This window comes from Amblyomma americanum, chromosome 4, assembly GCF_052857255.1.
Source record: "Amblyomma americanum isolate KBUSLIRL-KWMA chromosome 4, ASM5285725v1, whole genome shotgun sequence".
NCBI classification, from domain to species: Eukaryota; Metazoa; Arthropoda; class Arachnida; order Ixodida; family Ixodidae; genus Amblyomma; species Amblyomma americanum.
The window spans coordinates 187471495-187492722 of NC_135500.1; the positions used below are offsets into that span (position 1 = coordinate 187471495).

The 21228-nt window shown below is 53.8% G+C and overlaps 1 protein-coding gene across 2 annotated transcripts in view; it reads left to right on the plus strand.

Moving 5' to 3' along the window:
- Ndf (Nucleosome-destabilizing factor) overlaps positions 1-21228 on the plus strand; it is a 111878-nt gene that overhangs the window by 60050 nt on the left and 30600 nt on the right. For both annotated transcript variants that reach the window (XM_077662602.1, XM_077662603.1), the window contains one exon: positions 21114-21224. In XM_077662602.1, the coding sequence (XP_077518728.1) occupies positions 21114-21224 (111 nt within the window). The remainder of the gene's footprint in view (positions 1-21113; positions 21225-21228) is intronic.

Sequence of the window (21228 nt, forward strand, 5' to 3'; positions counted from 1 at the left end):
ACGGGTTCGCTCGGTGGGCCATCGTTCCCTGCTGCATATGGGAGGCGATGCGGATTCCCGGAGAGAGGGGAATGCCGTGAAACGGTCGTTTCCGTTGCTCTCGAGAGGCTGTTCTGTCTCGATGACCTTTTGCTTTCGCGCGAGGAGCCGTTGTTTGCGGGTTTAGACGTTATCACTTTCTTCTTTTCTTTTTCGCGGATCCGATGCGGTAAAAAAATTGCCTCCCCATCGCCGCTGGTTCTTATAATGCGGCGTGCTGGCGCGCATCGCCTTCACGTTCAGTTCATGCGTACGCTGCCGAGTTTGCCGCTTTCTTGCGAGGTGTTCAGCGAGCGCCGTCGGGATTCTCGGAGCAGCGGTTTGCGCTTGTATTTCGCACGCGTGTCGTCGCGTGCTCGAATTTCTGCGCCCTTGCAACTTAAATGCCGCATCCGTCCTTCGTCCTCGGCCCACCGTGTGATGTCAACCCGCAAAGCTGGGCGGTGTTGTGGCCCAGCTCAGCGCCGCCTGTCTCCGTGTAGCGGGCATCGGCGAGAGGTGCGGCGACCTTCCCGTTGCGCAGTAGCCTGGAAACGAAAACAAAAAGGAAACGCGCGGCTGCCGCCGGCGATGTCGTTGGAGTCGCGTCGCAGCGGCGGTGTTTTTGCGGTCGGCCGGAATTGCGCGAAGGGGAATGGGCGGCCGTGGATGGCCTCGTTTATTTCGCGGCGCGGATGCGTAAGTCGAGCGGCAGCTGCACTCTCTCTCTCTCCCCATCTATTTCTCTCTCTCACACACACACCCTATCCCACTCTCTTCGTCTCGCAGCCCCCCTCCTGCGTGCCGTGCTTATCGTCCGCCCCAGCACACCTGTTCCCCCCGTCCTTCTGTCGTTTTAACCTTTTACGAGGCATCTCGTGACTGCGACGTGTTTTCTCACTTTGCCGGCCCGTCGCATATTGTTTTGCAGCTTTGCAGAGCATCTGCGAGCAAGGGCGAAGCGATGCCGTTTATGAAATCGTTAAATTGTGGAGTTTGCCGTCCCGGAGTGGCGCATGGAATATGACGGACGCCGTGATGGAGGGCTCCGGATTAATTTAGACCACCCGGGGTTCTTTAACGTGCCCCGACATCGCACAGCGCACGGACGTTTGTTTTTTCGCCTATGTCCAAATGGGGCCTCCGCGGACGGGACCCAACTGGCGGCCTTGGGATCAGTAGCCGAACTTCAACGCCGTTGAGCCACCGCGGCGGGTCGATGCGTTTGTGGATGGGTCGCGGTGCGCCTTTTCATGGCCTTATCTGAAATCGGAATCACGCTCCGAGTGGCTGCCTCTGCAGACTTGCACGGCTAGCTTTTTTTTTTTTTTTGCAGCTTGACCGGTATTTTCTTCTTATCGGCAATTGTCGCGAGTCGCACACACTTGTCTGTGGAAGTTTTGACACCGTTAATCCATTTAGTCGACTCAAAATTGTCGCGCTTAATGGCGCTTAGTGTTGAGATCGGGGGGGGAATAGTGGGGGTCTGAACGAATTTTTATTGCTCAGTAGCCAAGCAGTGGGGTTTTTTTTCGGTCACTCAGCGCGTCGCCCAACGGCTGCGAATGGATTAATCACGCGTGTGTCTACGGCAGAATCTCGTTATCTCCAGCGGATAGCCTGTGCCTCGTGTAAATTGTGACTACAGTGAAACGAGTGCTCTCATCGTATTTGAGACGCCTCGCAAGTGAGATAGCCAATGAGGCAACTTGTGAATTGCGATGTGAAGTAGTTAAACGAGCGCGTGTTTTGCCCTCTATTTTTTTTTTCGCCCTAGCAACAGCTGCTTGTGAAGCGGTTAGTTACATTTCTCCGCCGCGCCGAACATCTGCCTGTTGCTGTACACCTTCTTCTGCTCGGTTTTGTGACGTCGCGTATCTCCGCCGGTGGGCGGTGCAACGGTGCCTTGCCTTCGAAATGATGCGGGGTGGAGGGGAGAGTTTCAACTAAAGCCCATCAAACTTCGTAAAGTAGCGGCATCTCTCCCCCCCCCCCCCCCTCCGCCCTTCCTCCTCTCGTTTGATGCAGAAACGTCTATTCGTGCATCAAAAATCGCGTTGCAGGGGAGGCGCAGGGCGGCCGCGCCCAGCGTGGGGGAGCATAAAACACGGAATGGTGATCTGCGGGGTGGCATTCTTCAAAGGTTGGCATTTACGAAGTTTGAGGTGGCTTTAGTTACACCCAGATGCGCCTCCAACTGCGCTTTATTTTGATTTCACCTTTTTCTCTTCGTACTCGCCCCACCTGTAAGACTGTCGCTCACTCTTTTTCAGGCTTGTCTGTGTTCCGCTCCGGGCTACCTTTCCCCCGAAACGCTAGATGTATAAGAAGTGTAGGGGGGGGGGGGGGGGGGTGCAGCAGCAGCAGTACGTGGGCGCAGTAGTATCGACGTCGGCGTGGCCGACGTGCGCCGGCGCGCGTGGGCGGCGGGAGGGGGGGTCGTGACGGCGGCTGCCAAGGTCGCCGGATCGACCACCCGGTCTGGCTGCCCAGCTCCGGTAGACGGAGTACTGCCGCCTCCCCCCTCCCAGCTGAGGTGTGGGTACGTGCGCATAGGAGGGCGAGAGGCGTCCGCCCCGCGGTCAGAGCAGGAGGACAACTGGCGCGTCAGCCGTGCACGCCGAGGAAACCTGGCGTGTCTGTAAACACTGGGTTGGTTCCCTGTCATGGCTTGGGTTATGTTACTAGTAGCGTGTACGTGTAAATTATTGTACGGTACTGTCCCACGGTAATTACTGGTGTCTTTCGTTGATGCTTTCGTAACTGTGGGCACACCAGAACAGCGTGGAGAAAGGGAGAATAAACCCTATCGAGAAACTGGTTTTCGAGAGTTGCTTGCCGATCAGATGGGTGGGGGCCACTCATTCCAGAACTCCAGTGGCCCGAGCTGCTTCACAGGTAGGTGAGCTTCAGCTTATCTCACAAGGATACGCTACTCAATTGAGCCTCCCACTGCTCGCAAGACGAATGTGTCGTCTTTAAAGATTCAGACTTGACCGCAAAGCGTGGAAGAAAGGGGCGGGACTTGTGTAAAAGCGCTAGCAGAATAATGAATGTTCGGAAAACGAAGGGGGGGGGGGGGGGGAGGGGGAGAGGCTTTCGGGCGCGAACAGTAACCCATTATTGCTTATAGATTTCAGCAAGAGGCATACGTCGTAAGTGCGACTTGTATTAATCTTTCAGGTGTAACTGCCGCGTGTAGACTTCGGCGGCCGCATCGGGGCGTCCTCTGGCGGTCGACACAGAGCCGGAAGAGAGCGATAAGGCGCTGATTGAGTATTGTTTTCGCTTCCCTCTTCGCACTTTTGAAAATTAGTGGCCGCTTATCGGTTCGTGGTCCTGTTTTTGTCGTTGTGTCAATGCGTTTGGCTTCTGGTCTTGCATCTATGGACCATTTGTTTCCTCTTTTTTTTTAGAATGGGTGCAGTTATTTGACAGGCTATGCTCTATTAAGGGTCGTCATACGCAGCCAACGAACATTCCTTGTGCACATTCTGTACAGACACGCAAATCAGTGTCAAACCAATTAGCCCAGCTGTCCTGTTTTGACCGTGAATGTTTGCGCAGTTGTCATGGCAACAGGGGGAGAGAATAACTGAGTACTGTGGCCGTATTTAACGCTGATTCCGTGCAGGCCATGACATCACGGTCTAACGGTCAGCATTTTCCGCGACGAGCTCGCCGAGTGTGTGTAATTTCCGTTCACTTTAATCAGTGCTTGTTTGCGCCTCTTTTCTTAACTGCGCGGCGCTCCCATGGTCTCCCTCTCCTTAAGCTTTTTTTTTTTTTTCCTATCGATTTTTCGGAGTCCGGCGCCGCCGAGTATCCCAAGCGGCTGAGTATGTGGCCCCCGTCGGCGCAACGTGTTTGGGTCGTCCATTAAATCGTCGCAGATGACCGAGTTGTCGCTGTTGCGCAAAGATCGTTGACTGCAGGCGCGCCACTTAACGTCGCTCTCTGTGCGTTCGCCTGCCCTGGAAGGTTCCTCAGCACCGAGTCACTGATCTTTGCTTGACGAGGACACAAAGGGCGTCAGTGTCAGCCCCATCGAGGGACAGCATCGATTTCTTTTCGCGCTGAGCGTGGATAAAAGTCGCGGGATGCTGCGCCTCCAGTGGCCGCGTAGCGCTTGTCGGGCGAAAGGGTTTCCTGCGACGAAAGCGGAGGGCGTGCGTCTGCAAGATAAAAGGGGGAGTCTGCGGTGGTGACCTTATCCGTCGTGTAGGGGGCGGCAGTAGCGGTGGTGCAATGAACCGTCGTCGTCGTCATACCCCCGTGGCGGGCGGCGACTCGCGTGTCCCGTGGGTCCATGATCTGTGTCGCTGGGCGGACGGCCCTTTGATTTGGCTAGATGCTTTCGCGCCAGAAACTCGGATCACTGGCCGGAGTCGTTCGCTCGTTCTTCGGGGTCGTTCCGATGTGCCGGCTTTTTTTTTTTCGCCCCGCGGGTATGGCTGGGCTCACGCGTGGAGCAGTGCGGGCTGCCGCTTTGTTTTCCGGTGGGCAGTGTTAGAAAAAAGAACGTCGTCGTAGTTTATTTACCGGGGCGAACTTCGAGCCGGTGGTTTGTTCGAGCGTAGCTGTAATGAAACTCAGTCGGCGGATCGATGCGGTACTTAGTCACTGTCCACGACACCTGCGTCATCACCGTAGAGGTTTTTTTTTTTTTTTTTCGGACAGCTTGGCCCCCCGCGTCACGTCGGACGCACTCGGTCACCGTTATCCAAAAGTGCGCTGCCCCGAGACTCGTGTGCAGTAGATACGCTCACGGCTTCCACACCTGCTTCTCTGGCTCTGTATAGACGTCCATCCATCCCCTCGATGGCGTCGTCCCCTTTGACACCCCGGGCTTAGGGGCAATAATAGTGTTTACTCTCTGCTCCGTAGGGTGGCGTCAGGCCGAAAAACAAGTGTTCAAGTGCACGGCGTATTGTCCCGATAACCCGATGGGTGTCGGGCGGAGTGTTCCCTCCTCCCTGGTCGTCCCCTTGCGGGTGTCGTCGTCCCGGTGTGCCACTTGCGGAGGGCGTTGCGCGTGCTCCCTGAGGGAGGGAGGCCACCGATGCGCGCGATTTTGACAGCTCTGTGCGCGCCGAGTTCTCTCTCAGCGCCGCCGGTGTCGGCAGGCTGCGCGTGTTGGCGCGACGTCGAAGGGGCACCGCGGTGCTGCTTCGCCAAACCCGCTGCTTTGTAACACCGCCTCCCTACAGAACCGTTGCCCCGATGTGCCTCGGCGGAGCTTTGTGTGTCGTACGTGAGGGGCGGTTCGGTTCTGCCAGCGGAAACCAACGTTTCCGGGGTCGTCCGGCTGCGCTCGCGTGCCGGTGTTTATTATTGGTGATCCGTCGCGCTTCGCTTGTGGCGGGAGGGTGGGCGAGGAGCACAAAGGGCGGCTGCGCGCGATTATCGCTGAGGACGGGTGTCGCGATTAATCTGGCCGCGGGGACAAAAGAAGCGCGGACGGTGCCGACGCACTTCGTCGTTTGTCACCCACGCTGCACCCTTTCCCGTCTCTGCTGCGGTTGGTTTACTTTCGGCTGGGCTTTTGGGCTCTCGCGAGGCCGCATTCCCATGTGTTTCGGACTAGGAAGAGGGCAGCCTATGTCGCTGTGCTGTGCCGCCTGTGCAGTGGCGGCACCGAAACTGCGCTGTACGCAGGCCACTGGCGCGAAAGCAGCACCTCGCCTCGGGCCGTGTTCCTAGCCATTTTCGAGGAACCTCTCATGTGTTTTTCCTTCGGTTCGGTATCTCATCTCTGTGCCCACGCGACAGTGAGTCTCGCGTAGGGTTTCGCGTATGTGTGTCGTCTTCTTGGGTAAATTGGGCGCGCAGCGCAGTGCGGCCCTGGACGGCGTCCAAGGTGACGCGGGCTGCAGGCACCGGAGTGGGGTGCAGGAGCGGCGATTTGCTTCCCTCGCCCGGCCTCCGCTATCGCGAGGGCTTCCGATGACATCGTGCGATTTTCGTGGCGCGGTCGCCGGCTCGGGTCCCGTGACTGCGGCAGCACACTCGCAGCAGGGGTTCCCCTCGCAGTCATCTTCGTCATGTGCGGGGCGTGCTTTAGTGGCCTGCCGCATTTCGAGGCCTCCGACAGCAGCCATCTCGTTAACTGGGGCGGGGTACGAGACGAGGCTCCCTATCGGGAAGCGATGCAAAGAGCGGTCGTGGGGTCCTTGCGGCCCCCTGGCACGGGGCCATGAAATCGGGGTTCTCTTCGCAGAACAGCGGCGTGTTTTTTTTTTTTTCTTCGTTAATTGAGTCCCGCGGAAGCAGCCAAAACGATTGTTGAGCTGCGCCGGATGATTTCGTTAAGCAGTGCCTGCTTGTTGGAACCGACTGCTAAGTTTTGCGGTTCAGATGTAGAGGAGCGCTGCGCTGCGTCATCAAATGCAATGGACTTTCACGACCAAGCCCGCGACGGTCTATCGGGTGGAGTGCTGTGAGGCACTTGTCTCTCTTTGCGGGGACTCGTCAGAGGCGGCGTGGCTACCGTGGGGGGTCACGCCCTGTCACGTAGGCACCGAAACCGCCCTGTCAGTCACCTGTACTGGCGGAGAGGAGCGTTTTCATGGACGAAGGGAAGCGCTCCGGCGGGGCAGAACTGCTTGGGCGCTTCTTCCAAGCTCCTCCCGCAGTGGCCGAGAGTCGAGTCGCGGTCCGCCCTGGCTGCCTACGCGCACCCCAACGACGAGCTGTCTCAGGGTTCACACTGCGGTCTCCCTCGGGGCTTTTCGGACTACTACTACTACTACTACATGGGTTGAGAGAGGCGGACATCCTTCGCGTAGTGCACGCCTATACCCTCAGGCGTGGATATGAGGAGCGACTTAAGGCGGGGTCGTCGGTCGTTAGGAGAGTTATAACGTAGCCTGTACCGCTGCTGCCATTGCCACTGTTACCGGGGTACCAAGGGCTACGGGGGCGCAATTTTTACCGCGGTACCGTATAATTGCCTATGGCAATTTATCCTTCATTAGACTAGAAATTCGCACTCGCTTCATTGGCCACGAACTGTGGCCTGTTCTCGGATCGAAGCTACTACATCTCCGCGTAGTGTCGTACATGTCGCGGGAAAAAGGTGCCGAGCGTGGCGGGCCGGCTTGTCAGCGAGTGAGCCCACGATTTGCGGGTCAAGGAAGATTCGGAGACCCATGCGAGTGACGTACAACTTGGGCACTGTCTTTATCTACTATCAACACTGGCGAGTTTTAGTTATCGCATTCTGCACACATTTGAATAATTCATAGCCTGCCGTTACGACAATGAACGAAAATTTGTGACCAGTCTTGCCCTGACGCTTCAGTCGAGACCCGCAGTCTCGTCTCCCTCTGAGAGGTCTGGGGTTCGCTTCCCTCTCGCGTTTTTTTTTTTTACTATGTTTCTGCGCTGCTGTTCAGTATACAAAGCTGGAAGAAAAAGACGACCGGCCGATCCTTTTTTTTTTCTTTGCGTCGTAGTTAGGGTTAACTTAATGATGTGCAGCCATTGTCAAAAGTCGACACTGGTGTTCGTTATGCAGCCCCCCTGCGTTCCAAACCCCTGGCTTCCAAGGTTAGGACTTCCGTGGTTGCCCTACTCGCGGCTTTTTTTAGCAAACCCATTACAACTGCAGCCTGAGCGAAGCCCAGCACGGCCGAGCGCTTCGCAGGTGCGCTCGATAAGCCAGCTGGTAAATCTGACGGCTACCACGGAGGAAGCAAAAGTTCGTGATGTAGTTCGCACTTCCCTCGGACTGCTTCTTGCAGCGACGACCGGAAACGCGACCTCTGTGGGGAGCGGTGCCGATATGTCACTCGTGGTTTAGTATTTCGTGGGTATTGGGAGCACCCTTGAGATGACGGTGTCATGCCGCCCGTCCGGGTGGTCTGACATTGCGGGCGGACGAAGGGCTTTTTTTTTTTTCCCCTATTCGTTGCTCTGGAGGTCCACGCAGCAACTGACGGGAGTTGTGACGCCGCAGACGCCACCCGATTCTCCAGGAAGGTCGGCGCCGCTCTGACGCAAGAGCGTTCCCGATCCGGCAAGCATTTGTCCTTTCCCTCTGTCTCCTAATCTGGGAGCTCGCCGCCGCACCTGCTAGCTACTGCGTTTTGCGTAATCCCCGCTCCTCGGTTGCGCACCCGCGGCAAATTGCGCCAAAGGGGAACTTGGCCTCGCTCCCTGCTTCTTCTTGATTTCCCGCTCCTCCGTAGTAATTGAGCCCCGGTCGGGACCGCGGCTGCATAATGCGTGAAAACCGCGCGGCACCCCATTTGTACCCCTCCCCCGTCGGCAGCCAGACGCGCGGAAGACGGGGTGCGCACCCACTGACTCAGTCGGGCTTCTTGGCTGCCGCGATGCGTGTTGTGCAACCCGTCGGGGACCGGGCTGGCCCAGAAGGAGGGCCCTAGACCGCTGCGTACCCGACGTTGGCGCGTGCCACCCCCGTGTCCCCGGGGTCGGCCTGAATGCGTCGCTGGCAGTGAGTCAGCAGTGAGTTCGCGGTCTGCAGCGCTCGCTCGCTGTCGCGTACCTGTGGCAGGTGGTCTGTCTCTGAAATGCCGCGGAGTTATTGCTGCGCACATTGTGCATGGAGCTGCCCGGATGCTTGTGCGGTTTGGAAGCTGCATGGCCGCACACCTGCACGTGTCTTTGGTCTTCCTTTAACAGCGGGCGCCCGCATTGCACCGTTTATCGGGCGCTTCACGAGGCATTGGGTGTTGAAATGGTGGCTGCGTATGGCGGTCTGAACAGTATGAGCATCTTCAATGGTGGGTTTGGTGCGAGTGACGTCTGTTATCGAAGCGATGTGGGCGAGCAGGCTGCGTCAGTCTTGTGCTGCTAGGTTGTTCGTTTTCATGTAGCGCTGCGTTCAAGGTCTGCAGGGGTACGTTTCGATGTAATCATAGTTGCTGTGCCCTGCAGGTTGTTGCGTCACTGTCGAACGTGTGTCGTTCGGGCACGCTGATGCTGCTATGCGACTGCACGGAAATGGTTGCTTCAAACTAGAGAGGGATAAATTTAGGCTGGGGAATGTTTCGAAGAGCGGTTCGAAAAAGCGCGCAGTTGGCGGGATGCATCGAGGAAGCAGCGCAGCTGCGGCACGTAGCGGAGAGGAAATGTCAGCCACCGATTGACGGTCTTCTCGTGCGTTTTAAAGAGAAACAAACAAACAAACAAGACTTTTAGTGAGCAAAACATGTTTTTGTTCAGCGGGGGTTGCACTTAATCATCCTGCGTGTAGATGTTCAGCTAGCTCGCTAGTGCATGAATAGCTTCTAACGTCGCTTGCAGCTGTCCCTCGTCGAGGGTACTGCGCCGCACTGAACTCGAACGGCGGGGCTTCTTACGGCGTGTTGTTCCGGGGTAGCCTCGTCCGTTGTTCGGGCTGGAGCTTGCCGCTGTCGCGGGATTTTTTTTTTTTTTTTGTAGCGATAGCTCTATTACGGTAGCATTTCGAGCCTTCAGCGTGGCGGTGGCCACGTGGTAACGTGGTTGGTCACGTGACCAGCCACGTGGTGCGGAGCAGCTGCTGCTGCCGGCGGCGCGCGACCAAACCGAGCCGGCGAAAGGCTGACTTTGCAATTCAACTGAGCAAGTTCCACTCGGCCAGCTGTAGCTATCGCGTCATTCCAGGTTTAACCAAAGCCAAACCGACGGCAATTTTTTTCTCTTTTTTTAGCGCGAAGGCACTTTAGGCTTTATTCATGGTGTTTATAATTTAGTCCACGTCGCCAGGATCTTGCAGGATGTTTTTGTTACTTCCAAGCTGTGCAGCTTTTGCGCGGTGTTTCCTTTTAAATGAAATTCGCAGCCGTGTCAAGCGCGCACATGTAGGCAGACGCCAGTTGCGTATGAAAGCGAACTGCTCTACCTGTAGCTTTTGTGTCATGATGGCCGTCCCGAATTGCCCAGCAGTCTGTGCAGCTCTTATTTCCCTTGCCATTTGTTAGTCACGCGCGCAGAGCCGGGTTTTTCCTCAAAGGAAAGTGCTGTTCGATCTCTCGACGCCCTCGATGCTAGGATGGAGGGAGGAATGCGTAAACATGAAGAGGATGCAAGGAAAACGCGGGTCGGCTTTTGGTCGATGCGCGTGAATGGGCAAAGAAAATTACGCAGGTTGCAGTGGGCAGCGCTGATGTCTCCGATCTTTTCCGCCTCTCTTTAATTCATACGCGTCGTTTCGGAATGTTTCTCCTCGTCGGGCGGAAGTCGCTAACCGGGCCTCGGAACAATTCTCTAGTATTCGAAAGAGATTGAACATTTGTTCGGACCGAAGGAGGCCATGCAGTCGGTATGCACGTGATTGATTTTGACGGGACCGAAGTCAGTTCGAATAAACGAGATATACCGCCTTCGCTGAAGTCCGTCTCGTTGCCCCCGCTTTGATTGGACAGCCGAGGCGTTAGGATGTGCCATTGTGTGTTGGCAACGCGATAGCATCAGAAGCGGTTTATGCCCTTCACCGGATGTGGCGTCACTTCCGCTCTGGTGACGTCACTTTACCTTAGCCACTGCGCGAATTTATCACCGACGATGCATTTTGGGCTAACGTGGCTTTAATGCTCTCCCGTTAAAAGCCACGGTATTTCGGCAGCTCCCGTGTGCCTTCCGGTGTACTTCCAAGTCGCGCACTGCGCTGCTCGCACAGCGAGTGGCACTCGGTTGTATGACCACGCAGCCGCACGGAAGTTTTCGTGATGCCGCCGACGAACGGCCGTATTATCGAAGCTGTCGTCCGTTGAACCGCAATGTCGTACACCGGTATCTTGCGGCGGCTAATCAAAATGCGTCGAGCTATTTTCCCCGCAATACCTAGTGTGCCTAGTGTTTGTCATCTGACGCATCGGCTGGCATTCGGCCTTTAATTATTCGGGGATCTGATCACTCGAAACGTGTGGAAAGAAGAGCAGTTGGGAGTCGTGCCTTTTAAGCGGAACGACGACACGGACAGGTGAAGACCGCGCAAGCGCTGGCTCGCGACTGAAAGCCTGTTCTTGCAAAACACTTACTGGGGCGAGGAAGGACTAGCAAAAACGACGTGTTTGCAAAACGAAAGAGCCGTAAAAAACAACGTCCGTTCTTTTCGGTGTTTCTTTTTTTACAATTACGGCGTTTGTGCTTGTTTATCATTTTTGCTATAAAAGTGTGTTCTTTTTTTTTTTCAGAGGTTTAATTTGCATGACTAGTTGGTTTTACGTGTCTCGTTTGATTTATGGGCTTGTGTGGACCTCGTGTGTCTCTTTCTGCTGTTCAGAATCCATCTACAAACACACGTGCCTTTGTGGGGTTTCGCGCGCACATCGCGGTACACAACGCGGGGTATGAAAACCGCCCTTTACACGATGCCCCCCGCGCAGCGAGATTAGGGAGGCTCGTTAAAGAATTCTCGGTGGTCGGAATTGTGGTCCTCGTTCCTCGAAACCGGGGCTGTGGGTAGCTTTTGGAGCGTGAAAAACACATTAATTGGCCGTCCCGTTACGGTCGTCCCGAGCGGAGCACCGCAGGTAATGAGCCGAACGACGCGCCTGAATGCGGAGACGTAATAGCCCCCTCTAACTGCGCGCTGTTTACAAACTGTGCGCACTGCGGCACCACTGCTGGCAGGTTGGCGCGTAAACACGCTTGACGTCTCGTCACGCACCGAGGAGGAGGAGGAGGGGCAGCTCTTCTGAGAAAGGAAAAGTAGTTTCCCTCTCTCTCTCTCTCTCGATCCCTGGCTTCCCGGCGCCGACCGGTCAGGAGATACGTGCTCGCGGTGCGTCAAAATATTTTCCGAGGCGCGGCAGGATGCGGAAGTTTGTGGGAGGCGGCCACAGAAAGGCGGCGCAGTTGGGGTTCCTTCGTTGAGCGTGTGGAGACCTGTGTTGATTTGCGCCGGAGGTGTCGGTCGGTGCTGTGCAGCTTGGTCCCGTTTCGCGGCGTGGTGAAAGGGGAGGATAAACTGCCCCATTCTCTCTCTCTCCGCATGCGATGAGTGCGTACGTGAACAGGCCACGTCTACCAGTGGTTGTCGGAAGTCGTTTCCGAGCTACCGGCGTTGGCTGTGTCATGTCGAGGGGTCTGTTCGGCGCTGCGCGCGCGTTCCACAGTGCGGAGGGGAATTTGCGAGACGTTTTTCTTGCGGCCACTCCTTCTGTTAATGAGTCGCGGGATGGGCTTCGTGAGCCTTATACGAACTCTGGGCAGTCTCCTGCGTCAGGCACTTTACTCAGCTTGGAGTAAAAACATTCATTCGAGCAGAACTGGCGTCAAAGTAATCACCGAAGGTAAATACAACTGATTTCGCGGAATAGTCGCATCAGGTGTCTGACCCTCCCGTATTTTGTTTTCTTTCTTTCTTCGACTGGAAACCGAAAAAGAGCGACACGATCGTCTACTTCAGCGCCAGACGGTTATCCTTTTGAGCTTTGAAAACTAGACGCAGCGGTTGGCGAGGCTCACTATACGAGGAAGTTCTTTTCACCTTGAAGAGCGCAGGCGTGGTTCGCCGAGCTCCGAGAAGCAGGAATCGCAGTGCCGGCTGGCATCGCACTCTACTCGTTTAGGCCGCACGTGTCTGCTTTTTTTTTTTCCACTAACGTGCGCGGCCTTCGGGAAAACGGCGGCCGGCTGCCGCTCTTCTCTTTTTACCAAGTTCCCCGTTGGAACCTCGAACGCCGCCGCCTCTTCAGAGTCTCGCCGGCTAGGGGGCGAGGGAGACGGACATCTGGTTCCCGGAGATTGTGTCGTTGTACGGAGCAGTCCTGAACCCTCGCTAGCGGGGCTGGTTGTCGTCGCATCAGGCTGCGGTATTCGACGCAGCATCGCGGGCGAGTTTACGTCGGGTTGTTGGCAGCGCGGCCTCTTTCGGGTTGGTGGGCCTCCGACGGTGCCGCCGGAGAGGCGCGAGGTGGGATAGGAATTGCGTGGTCCGTTCGGGTTACGGGCTGAATGACTGAGGCAGTTACACTCTTTGTCAAAAACTCAGACAGAGCCCAGGGGGTTTGCTTCTTCTGAGTCATGCCGTACGGCTTGTAATACATCATTAATGATCAACATCACCCAACTGTAGGAAGATTTTTGCTCCTGCCTGCCTCCTTCAACGAGTAGGACTTCCACGAATGCTACAGGAGCCCTACACGCCTTAGAAGCAAGCACCTCCCCCGCTCTTTTGCTTCTGGCAGAGGCTGCACAATACGTCTACACGTTTGTGACATTAGTCGCTTCCGTGCCGGGGTCGATCAGCACAGCTTTTTGCGACCCGATGAAGCAAACCATGATCGGTGCGACTAAATATGCTCGACAAGGTGCTCTCACAGATGACTCCAGTGTCCGAGCGCTGCATACAGCTGCGTGGACGCCTGTGCAGTCAGAATCAATATGGAGCCGATCACTTTAAGCGTAGCGCGCCGGGAATAGAGTGATCTGCAGCGGTGTGTTTTTGCGAGAAAGGTGACCAGAATGCGTGAGCATTATTGACCGCTTGACTCCTCTTCTCTGTACACGGCGCGATCACTTTAACCGGGGGGGAGTAAATTGACAGTGACACCAGATAAGGTGTCGCTCGGCCGACGCGAAATCAATTTCGTATCGATCGTGACTGTAGTACGTGTACCGGTGCTGCGGCCGGCGGAAGCAGCTGTGGTTTCGACGCGAAAACTGCGCGTGGAACGACGAGACCGAGCGGAATGTCGCAGGCACTGCTTCGACCTGCACACGGGAACACTGTAATTGAAAGGGGGCGAGAGAGAGAGTAGGGCGGACCCTTAACGCTTAAAGTCTTAAGGTCGCTGAAAAGACTGCGTCGTCGGCCGTGAGCGAAAACTGCTCAGAGAAGCAACATTGATTAGAACTTGCTGGGCGAGTTGGTGCGTGGCTTTTGTTAAGAACGAGTTGCGCACACACTTTTAAGAGACGAAGACGGAAAGAGCGCAAACGGGGAATTGCGCTCTCTCCGTCTTCATCGTTTTTTTTTTTCTTCCTGTCTGCGTATTTTATGCGTGCGCAACTCGTTCTTAACAAGAAGCAACCTAGGTGGCAGGTGCGCCTTGGTTACCTGACCTTGTGACGTCATCGCAACCTGCCCCTGTGGCAGCTAAGGAATGGTCGCGAGAGGTTGCTCGGGGAGAGCAACCTGGGTCCCACAAGCCCCACCGGTGGCAGCACCTGTCGTCGTAGGACAGTGGCGCATCGCTTAATTAACCGCTGCACCAGGAGTGGTATGAGGACTCGCAGCGATCAATGAACGTAATGATGACCAATTCTGCATATGGGAATCGGCCCATTAACGCTATTACGTCATACCTTTAAGGCGGACCTTAAGTGTGTTTCCCCTAGTTCTTTTCGTTCAAAGCTTGACGGTAGGCGACGCGCGGTTCTGGTGCACGGGCGTTCTTTTCACCCGGCCTTATGCAACGTGCGGTTTGCCTCGACCGATAGCTGTCGTCGTGGGGGTGAGAGTTGAAACTCAGAGCCATTGTATTGCGTCCAATTGCCTTCCGTCGTTGTCCCCAAGTAAAGCGTGAGATCCTTGTGACGTTCTTTATATGCGCGTGCCTAGTTGTGTTTTCTGTTCCGTCGCTCGGGATTTCCCGGGCCGACCTCGCTTTGCTCGCGTACCCGTTTCTCTTGTCGGCAGTGTCCTCTTCTCACGTTTCACCCTGAAAAAAAACGCCCAAAGTGAGTCCGTTATCTGCCCTTGACGCGTGAGCGCAGAAAGGTGCGCTTCGGGACTCCATTGTGCCTTGCCTATCTCGGGACGAGATTGCGGCTCTTCGCCCCGATGCGTCGGGCTGGTGGCGCAGAAAACGATTATCTCTCTTACTGTGTGTGCTGTGCGAAAGAGTCTTTTCCGCTTTTCTCTTTATTACCAGAGATAAGAAACAGCGTGCGAGACAAATGGGGGGGGTCTAATGTCAGCGCAAGGTCGATAGCCGGCCGCATTTTGATGAGAGCGGCGCGCAAAAGCGCCTGTAAGTTGCTGTTATTTGCGCTTGGGTGGATGCCAATGAGTAATTGCTCCTGTATTAGTAAATCCCGGATGGTCGAAATTAGTTTAACTGTCTTCCGGATCGTAGGCGACTGTGCGGCCTTCTGAGGCAACGAAAAACGCAGGAACTTCCCTAAGCTGCATTGCACGCAGCTACTGGTTTTACCGACCTTGTCGCGAAGATACAGGCTTGAGGACGACGGCCGTGAACTGGTTACGGCGGAAAGGGCCGCCGGTGGTAACAAGACGTGTCGTGGCGCTGTAACATGAAACGGAGCAGATTGTGTCTTTGTATATGCGGGCACGCTGTTATCGGGATTCGGCGAACACTCCGAATTGGCGCCTTTCGTCGGCGTCTGAGTGTGTGGCAACGCCTGTCGCTGTATCTGGGGCAAGACTGCCGGGCCTCGTCCAGCTCGCGACGCGTTTGGAAGTACGGTGCCTCGATGCCGACTCGAAAGGAACACCGGCGCTCGCTGCCTGTCGGAGTCTGGGCTTCCGCGTCGGCGATGGTTTGGTTGCGTCAGTTGGGGGGTGTCCGTTGCCGAACAATTGGCGCGGGGTGTGGCGATGTCGTCTTCCCCTACGCACAACGGCATTCTACTTAACTAGCAGGCCCATTGTTATCCCTCTTTTTTTTTCCATTTTCCCCGCCTACGGGTGGTAAAATTACATCATTGCCTTCGGTCCTTTTCGTTTATCTTCATATTGAATTAAGCCTGTTGTACGTGAGCGGTGCAGGCTGGGGCTTATTATTTTTCAATCTTTTTAGGTTGCCCCAACCTAAAAGCGGAAAGCGCAACCAACTCATGGACACGTGGGTCTTTCAGCATCAGCTTGCTAGCCTCAACCAGCGCATCGAGAACCACGCGTGCTTGGTATTTGGTAATAACGTTGACTATAAGTAGTGGAGCTATCGGACGAGTACAAATAATTTTCTAACTGCGCGGCTCGGTGCTAGCGGCGTCTCAGTTTTTGTCTTTTCGTGCTGGCGTCACGTCATGAAGGGACGACGGCCCTGCTTGACAGCAGCTGCGAGGAAGCCTTGGCAGGTGATGCGGATAGCCATTCTTTGACTCGACTTGTGATGGCCGCCAGTGTTTAGAAAGGCGCAACCTCTGCACGTTGCGCGCAGGATCGCTGCCTCCAGGACGGCGCGTGCGATATGCGCGGCGATAAACTCGCTCGCCTCGCAGCTGCGTAGTGGAACGCAAGCGTGTCCAAACTTCCGCATTGTCATTCCGAAACTCCCGCTTGTCATTTCTGCTGTCAGGGTCATCTGCGTGTGAACGAAGGGGGAGGTTATGCAGAAAGGAAAAAACTTATCTGCGACCTGAGGGAACGGATCACATTCGGGGGAGGGGAGTGAGTTACTATCAATAAAAGAAGCTAAGTTCTGGTTCTACGAGACCGAAACAAAGAGGGGAGGGGTACTTTTTTGTATGTTCTGGATCAGTGAACTAAGGGGTACACGTTGTCGGCGGTCGCTTCCACAGTGCGTTCGTGTTCTAATTAATTTTTCTGGAATGCGGGATCCCTTTCATGATTTTTCCCGAGTTCGGTGAGAGCCAATGTTTATATTTGCTGAGTGCGAACTAATGTTTCCCGTCTATATTTCTCGTGCCTGTACTGCGTGCGGTGCAAGGGTGGCTCGAAAACGCCGCGAAAATGATCGGAGGTCTCTCAAGCAAACGTCTTTGGTCGGCTTTCAAAAGCTCCTAACGCAGCAGTGCTGCTAAATGACCTAGTGGCGCCACCTTGTGGTTTCGTTATACACTCGTGCGGTGGCAGCGGACAGCAGCCAAGCTCCGTCGATGAAACACCGAGGCGATGACGAACGTTTAATATGACGTGACGTGACGCGAGCTACTCGGGCGTAGCCAAACATTTCTCCCTGCATCTGCAATCGTGGTTCGACCCTCGTCATTCAAATGTTCTTCGCGAGCCTGTAGCCATCAACTTGACGCTAGAGTTGCCGGTAGCCTAACTACCCAGTGGCTCACCTACCTAGTCGAGAAGTGAATAAAGTTTATTAATGCGAAAGCATTAGATGGTTCAGTTCAAGGTCATCTGTCCGCGAAATGTCAGAAAACAAGAAAAGGAAATTTGGTGTAGGTGAGAATCGAACCCGGGCCGCCGGCGTGCGAGAGGGTACGCTGCCTCTCCGCCACGAGTGTATGCACAGTTTCTAAAAATGTACTGAGGCCTAGGTGAGTAATTATGAGCATGTTAATTACAGATGTTGTAATCAAGCGAGTAGCAAATTTCCTCTGTTTCCGGTAAATTTCCTCTGTGCTTGGCGTGCAGTCATAGCGTCATCATGCTGCACTCACTGAAAACCCCCTCGCTATGTACGGCGCTAGCCCAGCAGATGGCGTAGGTGGCGGACCGCGCACAGTTTTCGCATTTCCTCACCTAAGAAGACAAGTGCACCTCGTGTAATGTTTGCTACTACTTCTGAACCTGTCGCTGTAAACGATCTCTCGAGCTTTGACAATAGCGCTAAGTAGAGGCCGCATGATGGCAGCCCTGTGTGTTGACTGTTCAAGGCCCTAACACGCAGCGTAATCTTGCTGCAGGAAGAAAGGTCCTGCACCGACGGCGACCAAATCACGGAGCGGTGCGCTCCGGAGAAACCCATTTTGTAACATTGCGATGACCAACTGAAGAGGGAGCCCTTGAAAATTCGAAGTAAGTCTTAGCGAAGAGGAGGTGATAAGGGGCCTAAGCTTAGCTAGTCGGCGCCGCGGAGCTGCCCCATGTAGAACAAGGACCTTGGCCACACGTGGTGACATCTGCTGCCTCTTTCCACAACTGCAGAGTAGTGGATAGAGGGTGGCGCTTCTGTCGCTCGCTCGGCAGCCTTCAGCTTGGCAAAAGGAAAACAAAGCAAAGGCGGCGTGCGTCTTTCCTGCGGTTCACGCCCTTCAGTGATTGAAAAAAGAAAGAGCTTGGCAGTTCGTGTCATGCGTCGTTACGCAAGTCCGCTGTCAAATATCGGAGCTTACGTAACCTGTTCTGTAGTTGCAACGTTCGGCAGGCCTAAACCGATTCGCACCTTTGTAGGTGCGAAATCAACCGGCGAAGTGCAAACAAACGGCTGTGTTCGCATTGCATTCTGCCGTTTTTTGTACTCCAGGTTTGGTCGCTTTGCATCTTACGTCATCGCAGATACCCTGAGCAGATGAAAACCGGGGAAACTTTGCGTGCGTTGATATCACATTTGCCCGTCTCTCAGTTGACTTGCGGGGTTGCCGCACTCCAGCTGTGCGTTCGTCACGCGTGCCTGGCACTGCAGCCACCCGCGCGGCCCGCCTTTAAAGTGGGCAAGCTCAAAGGCGGCCGCGGCAACGGGCGTTGTTGCCGAGGCCGCCAGCAGAGCCGCCACCGTTCATCTCGCGACTTGCGACGCTGGACGCGAGCCAAGACGGCAAAGTTAATGGTGTCGGCGGCGGCTCCCGCCCTCGCTTCGCGAAGCCTGCCGCTTCACTCGCTGCTGCCGGCGTCGTTAGTGCCATCGTTGGTGACGGCTGTGCTGGTGGCTGGCGCAATCCGAGATTCTCCGGGGGGGGGGGGGTCTATGTGCGGCAGCGCGTGCTGTAATGTAGGCGAGAATGGCTGGTCGCGCCGACGCGGCTGGCTGAGCTTCCGACGCCGAGTGTTGCGTGTTGTTTGCTTGGCTTGTAGCAGAGCAGGCAAGCTTTTATATATAAAGCCATGGCGACCACCGTTGGGAAACCAGACCCCCGCTCAATGTGTTGCATAAATCTGACTCTGTAGGCATGTGCTACGCAAGTCATGAATGTTGCATTATCAAGTCAGCCTTAACGTTGTCAACAATCATTGGTGAACAATACCATTCGAATTATTGTATGCCTTTTAAGAGTTTATTTAGGCTGAGACTTGAATCATAGAACACAGAGCAGAAAAAGAAACGCATATGAAAACAAGAAAAAATTACCTGTGGTGCTCCTGCCTCATTTGCAAGCCCTGTCTGCAGCAGGCCAGCAGTGCTACATAATGACAGCACCCAGATATCTTCCGTCATTTAAAAGCACGCTCATCCCAGACAAGCATTCACTATGCAGGATATCTCTGCTCGCACTTAGTGCTCCTGACAGTTCGTTTGAGGTTTGTTTTTCTGGCATTTCTTATTTAGAGCTGTATAGCACACTTCTCCTACAGTGCGAGCTTGTGAAAACATCTCCCATTCTATGCAGTCTGCAATGCTCACATATAATCGAGCCTCAGTGGCAGGACTGGATCACCATGGGCAAGGCATAGCCCAAAGCACGAAGAGCGCTGAGTTAGCACAAAACGTGCTCTGCTCAAGAACGCGAAGCAATGCAAACTATTGTTTTGTCCACCAAGTGGTGCTGAACTCTTTGACTGGTGCGGCTTTCTCTGTACCCTGTTTCTGTCCCTGCAACCTTTTGCAGAGCACTTGATACGCCTTTCTACGTAGAGAAGTGCGAGTTGGCTAATTCATCGATTGAGCTTGCTTGTTTTTCAGTAACCTATGGCAAATAAAAATAAAGCAGCTATAATGAGGTTTATTTACAACTTTATTAATAAATACTGGTACACTGGTAGGAGTGAGCTGAAACGAGCGGCACACTACTCCACATTTTGTACGGGTCTGCTGGTTCACCTTGACGAAGCAATCACCTCCTTGGCGCTTCAGCCCTGATCTAGAAATTACTTCCTCAGGGACACCACAGTCCCAAATGTTCTTGGGGCTGTCTAATGCATCCTTTCTTTGCACAGAGTGGATGGGTCCAAGTGTCATGCCATGAAGCCTTCTTGACGGAAGTGACACACGGAATCTTTAACATAGCTAATGAAAATACTCTTGTTTGGACTATAGTTGATATTTCCTTTAAGCTAGTGTGGTGGGGTTTTTTTTGCTGTTGCCTCCTTTTTTATTAATATCATAAAAACAATTGATGCGACCCTCAGGAACCCACATTGTGATAAGACTAAGTTTTTCTGCAGTGCTGCCACCATGTCATTTCTTGAGTGTTTGTATGACATGCATTTTGATCTGTCCAGACTTTGACTTTCCTTTGAAGCTTGCCTGGTTCAATATGGTTTCAAAGGAAATGTGGCATGTCGCATGAGTTCGGAATGCGCCGCTTGTGTTTCAATCTACATAAGGGATTCTTTCTCAGACTTCTTGTCCTAGAGGAACACGGGGCGTGTAGAGAACCCTCTATATTAGCAGTTCAGCCTGTGGCGCGCATGTAAAAAATGTGTATACCAATGCACAACCCTCAAGAAATACTCAATTCAATAAATAATGACTGGACATAGTAGTGAAACAGGCTGCTCTAAAATAATTGTTATAGCTCCCGCAGTGAAGTACAAATTTTGTGTGAAATTGTATTGAAGATACAAGTAAAAAGAAAGGGCCAAAATGGATTCAGGTGTTTGGAAAACCTTTTGCTCTCCTTATAAAAAATAAGTCTGCTTAACCCTTTTATATAGTTTGAGACCTACATTCTCTGGGGAGCTTTTCACTGTAGCATTTATTTGTAGTGGCAACTTGTGCTGCTTCAACAGCCGAGTAACATGGCAGGAAAGCAAGCTTTCATGTTTTTGTTGTAATTACCAGCCTTGAACGAGGTCAGTTTAGCACAGACAGGTTTCACAATAAAACTGCTGATTTTGTGTAAAGAGCCCACATTGTTGGGACGTGTTGGATTTATGTTTGCTTGACATGGTACGAGTGGTGTATTTATGGAGGACCCTGCCTTTATGCTTTGAGCAGGGCTTACTGCACACACGAAAGTGTAAAGGCTTATCTAGGAAGATCGGAAATAGTATTTTCAAAAAAATGACACTTCATTAGTCTTAACTTAGTGCAATAGTCACAGGGTAATCCTTGTTGCGGCCGTATAGAAGGCAAATGTTATTTTTTGTGAAATCATTCTGCAATTTGTGCGTGGAGTCCGTGTCACTGACATATTGCTAGCTTTAAAGAATGTTTTTGAGACCTGACAAAGAGTCTTCAGAATGGCCTCTGAGCAGATGCTTTTTATGGTGATATTGTGGTGGTGTGATTGTGCAGTAGCCATTCTGTTTTTAACTTATGGTTCATATTTGCTTTACAGTTTTTTTGCCATTTTTTTTTTTCTGTATGCAGTGTCGAGACTTTGTCAAGGCAGGTGCAGTCAAGGGCTTAACACCTGCTGACGTCGTGGCAGCATCCGACATCACCTTCTCCTGCGTCTCCAATTCTGTCGCAGCCAAGGAGGTAT